Here is a 5092-nt window from a genome sequence, read left to right as displayed (position 1 = left end):
TAACGTCATTTTAAATGCCAACCGTGGCCATTTCAAGTAAATGAGGTACATGATACCGTTGTCAAAGGGAAGTACATCAAATGTCAAAACAAATGTTTTTCCAAATGTATTATTGAATTATTCACATGTATTATAATTAAATTGGACAAAAATATTGACAGTGAGAATAATTAGGTATTAATAAAAATGCGACGCTGCAGCATTATAGGATGCGGCTTTAGAAAAACTGCAAATCAATCGAATGTTACATTGCACAGGCATGTGTTATTTTTTTGTCTATAAATCACACAATAGCCCGAATATTTTATGTAATTAGACTTATTTAAGTAGTTTATTTATAAATCTTGCCAAATTTTACTTTTGTTACTTTAGATTGCCTGTTTGTTTGTATATTTTGATGATTGTTGTTAACGATTATTTTGAGATAGTGTTGATCTTGTAAGCATACATATTATCGATATTCTGTTATTAAAACAATTCACTATGAGGTTTTTATTGTTTTATTATTATTATTTCAAGTTTTCCTACAAATGAAAAAAGGAAGAAAGAATGGTTGGAAATCATAGGACTGCCGAATATAAACGTTGGATCAAAGACCATCTTCATTTGTTCGCTTCATTTTGAAGAGTCAAATTTTAATAGAACTTTAAATGTAACTAGATTACATGACAATGCTATTCCATCATTAGGTTTATTGGTAAATAATTTTATGTTCAATTTAGATTAAACAAGACTCATTTACTAGCTATTCTCAGTTCCTGAAAACAAAATTATCCACTCGTTTCTGATTTTTCCCAATGACAACTCTAACTATTAAAAATGACTATTTTTTTAAAGCCTGCAATACGATGACAACATACCAACGTATAGACAGCCTATTTGCCTTGCCTTGCCTTGTTCGGTGTCACTCGCCTAGCTGACCGAGTGAAGGCGAGCGCCAACGTGTATAGAGTTCATTCGGCTTATCACAAACCAAAGGCGCTCGACCAATAGCGTTCACATGTTAGTCCGTCCGCATTTGAAATGCATACTGGTTTTATAACTCTATCAAAAAAAAATCAAAACACAAAATAAAGAAGTATATATTATATATCAACAAAATGTCATGTTGTTCTGTTTCTGGAATAATCAGCATCCACCACGTTCGTTTTTGTCATTTCTTTTTTGCAACTTTATTGCGGGGATTTTATCGTGGGGAAAAGCTAGTACATGATAATTGTTGATTTCCGATAATTGATTTTTACAACTATTTCCATTATTTCTGTGTTAAAATTGCTTGATAGATTCATTTGCTTAAGAAAGCCCTGGATTTAACGGGAATACTAGAATCCGCAGAAACCTGAATAGACTTGTACTTGACGGTTAGTTAAAAGACGTTATGTAAATATGTACTAAAATGTAGGTTAAAGGCGTACCTCTTAAAGTAATTTTTATATTTTATTTAGTAAGTACAATTAATACTACGTAATGTTAAATACAAGTAAAGTAGGTATAATTAAGCAAGAATGCGCATGTCGCCAACAAACTGCACAGCAGTTTGGTGACTTTTACTAAATAAGTTACCAGTTGTAATGTTGAAAATAAATTTTTTTTGAAGTTTAAAAATGTGTGTTGACATTTATAATAATATACCACTCGAGATTAAATTATCAGACTTGTGTTTGTTTAGGCATACTTTGGTTACAGTAAACTAAAGAAACAAAAATTCAAGCCATACATTTGCATGTCGATAATGAGAATGACTTATCGATAGATTATGGTACAACACTAAAGAAATCCGCCATTTGTAACTTTCAAATTTTGGTAATATGCACGTTGATTCTGTACTTAGGGCAGCTCCTTTCTTTTATTTTTTTCCATCCTCGAAGCTCTAAGATCGCCAATCACGTGATGTGTCTAAGTGACATTTGGTCATTTCTCGCCTAACTGTGTCTATGCTTGAACGAAACAAATCAAACTCAGAATGATTTACAGTCGCATTGTTAAAAATATGATGTCATTGAGGCTTAGAGGATGAAAAAACATAAAGGAACATTTAGATAAAAACTAGGAGCTTACGCGGCGTATTTTATACGCGCCGATGACATGCGTTTCATGGCGCTGTAAATGCGCATAATCATTATCTGAAGTGAATCGATTAAAACGCGCGCAAACATCGCCTTGCAGGCAAGAAGCTTATATACTCCACTGGAGTTTACTCTTAGAATTTCATGTAGTTGCTTCATTTGAAAAACTAACTGAAATTAACAATTCAAAACTAAAATTAAAAGTACCTTATCAAAAACACATAGGTACATACGCGCGACTACAGTGCATTTCCGGTGCGTATACGCGCAGATGACTCGTCGGCGTATACAATACGCCGCGCATAGGCTCTAACTGATGTTAAATCCATCATGGATAATTTCTACCGATCGCTGTTGTTGCCATACCTCCTTGGCATCCTTTCCCACCACATCTATCCTCTCCTTTCATATCCGCCAATCTAAGGTCTGCCGTGCCGATGGATGCATGGCCAGAGGCATGTCTGGTCAGGAGCGAGTCGTTTTTTGTTATCCCGGAACCAGGCAAATTTCGGGCATTAAATCGCCTTATCTCGTCATGCGGGGCTCTGACGGGGTGGGCAATGTACTTCCCTAGCTAAACGTGGGATTCAAATGTGTTCTAAAAAACCAAATAAACACGGAGGCAAACTGTATGGCGAACCTTATAGCCATACAGTTCGCCCCTTGTCACGCCAGCGAGTCTCACGGGGCGAAAAGCGGGCGATAGAACGTCGCTTCGCTGAATATATGTGGAGGGATGGAAAACAAATTAGATGAAGTATGAATGATGATGGATGAAAGTAAACTGGATATTTTATGCGTGAGTGAGACGAAGAAGAAAGGGAAAGGAGTCACAGCTTGGCTCGATAACTGCGGTGTGTTCGGGAGTAGACGAAAATCAGAGTGTATACGCGCTTTTATTGTCTGAAAGAATGTCAGAGTGTATGTTGGAGCACGAATGTGTGAGTCCACGTCTTCTCTGGGTCCGGCTCAAAGTAGGAATTATTCTGCTGCGCGTAATAGGAGTATATGCACCGGATGACTCAAAGTTGATGACCGAGAAGGAGGAGTTTTGAAATTTGTTGGATGGTGTTGTTGGTGAGTGCGATATGAATGAAAGAATTATCACGGTAGGCGACTTTAATGCGTGGGTTGGTGTAGCGAGAAACGGGCATGAGAGTGTAACTTTCCTAAGTTTGGTGATAAGAGAGTGAATGAGAATGGTGATAGTCTGATTGCAGTATGCTTGGAAAGGAATCTTATTGTGACGAACACTACGTTTGATCACAAGAAGATTCATATGTATACTTGGTAAAGAGGGAACGACAAAAGTATGATTGATTTTGTGATAGTGGATGAAAGATTGAAGGGTATGGTGGTTGATACTAGGGTGTGTAGAGGCACAAATGTGGGAACGGACCACTTCCTTGTAATATCCCGAATAAGTGGTCTATTTAAAGGGCGCTATCGGCCCAAAGTATTAATCACCAAACTAGAGAGAATTAAAATAGAAAGCATGGAAAAAGATGATGTATGTGAAAAATATCTGAAGAAACTGTGTGATCGGTTTGGGACGAGAGAAGAAGAAGAGGAACGACAAATTGAAGAAGGATGGTTAAGGTTTAAGAATATTATTACAAGTACGTAATAATATTTAAGTAAGAATGGTTCTTTGAATGATTGGTGGGATAGAGAAGTAAGACAAATAGTTGAGGAAAAAAAAAGCGTGGTTGGATATATTAGCGATCAAAGCGAAACAGAGATTAGATGTAACTGTGACAGATGATGATGTGAATGCAAAAATAGGCACGTACAAAAGTTATTTTGAGGAATTGTTTAATTGTAATGAATCCGTGCCTCAGGTACCGTCGCAGGTGATTCAGGAATCATACACTGGGAGTCAGGAAGAAGAGATTAGTATGGATGAAGTTGTAAAAGCTATAAAAGGTTTAAAAAGAGGAAAAGCATTTGGGTATGACAGAGTAAGTGGTGAAATGCTAAGGGCTGGTAAAGAGCTAGTGGCTTCCTGGTTGTGTGTATATTTTTTAACAAATGTTGGACTAGTGGTGTGGTACCAACAGACTCGCGTAGAGCCGTTATTGTACCACTTTAAAAAGGAAAAGGATCACATCAGGAAGTTAAAAATTACCGCGGTATCAGTTTACTTAGCATTGTGGGCAAATTGTATGCAAAGATTCTGATAGAGAGAGTTGTGAAAGAGACGAATGGGAAAATATGGGATGTACAAGCGGGATTTAGGAAGGGAATGAGATGTACGGACCAAATCTTCTCCTTAAGGTGTATTACGGAGAAGTTTCTGGCAAAGCACCAGAAAGTGTTTTGTACATTTGTGAATCTGGAGAAGGCTTATGACCGAGTGGAGAGGGATATACTGTGGAGGGTGTTGTCCGAATTCGGAGTGGGGAGCCATTTGATACGCGCACTGAAATCACTGTATGAGGAATCCAGTGCGTGTGTCAGAGTTGACGGCGCATTTTCTGATTGGTTTGGCATCTCTAGAGGTGCCAGAGAGGGATGCGTAGCGTCACCTTGGCTCTTCAATTTGCTTATGGACAATGAAGTATGAAGCATGAAGGAGCTGCGTGAAAGTGATTATGGAGTGAAAATGGGCAATTCCAGCGTCAAATGCCTCGTATACGCTGACGACCAAGTGATCCTTGCGCCGTCGGAGGGGGAGTTTCAAAAAATACTGCACATTATGAATGAGTCGTTTAGAAAGAGAGGTATGAGGATTATTGCAGAGAAGGCGAAAGTGATGGTTTTTGAAAGAAATGAGAATGTGACGGTTTGTAAGATTAAAATACAAGGTACGAATGTTAATCAAGTCATTGGGTTTGTATATCTGGGTAGTGTATTTACAAGAGATGGAAAGTTTGATGAGGACATTGAAAGAAGGGTACGAAAGGGAAACGGAGTAAATGGAGCCATAAATGGTCTAATGGGGAGCAACATCTTATCCAAAAAAGCACACATTTCCATACATAATGCTTTACTGGTTCCCACACTGACATTTGGTAGTGTAAGTT

At 37.9% G+C, this 5092-nt stretch overlaps 1 protein-coding gene across 1 annotated transcript in view; it reads left to right on the top strand.

Annotated features, from left to right (window-relative positions):
* Nucleotides 1–4418, top strand: part of LOC113240392 — a 52981-nt gene extending 48563 nt beyond the window's left edge. The window contains exons 9-11 of the mRNA XM_026477682.1: nucleotides 3506–3685; nucleotides 3789–4027; nucleotides 4344–4418. Coding sequence (XP_026333467.1) covers nucleotides 3506–3685; nucleotides 3789–4027; nucleotides 4344–4418 — 494 coding nt within the window. The remainder of the gene's footprint in view (nucleotides 1–3505; nucleotides 3686–3788; nucleotides 4028–4343) is intronic.
* The last annotated feature ends 674 nt before the right edge of the window (nucleotides 4419–5092 follow it).

Source organism: Hyposmocoma kahamanoa, unplaced genomic scaffold, assembly GCF_003589595.1.
Source record: "Hyposmocoma kahamanoa isolate Upper Pololo Valley unplaced genomic scaffold, ASM358959v1 138, whole genome shotgun sequence".
Taxonomy (NCBI): domain Eukaryota; kingdom Metazoa; phylum Arthropoda; class Insecta; order Lepidoptera; family Cosmopterigidae; genus Hyposmocoma; species Hyposmocoma kahamanoa.
This window is presented reverse-complemented; position numbering and strand designations above follow the sequence as displayed.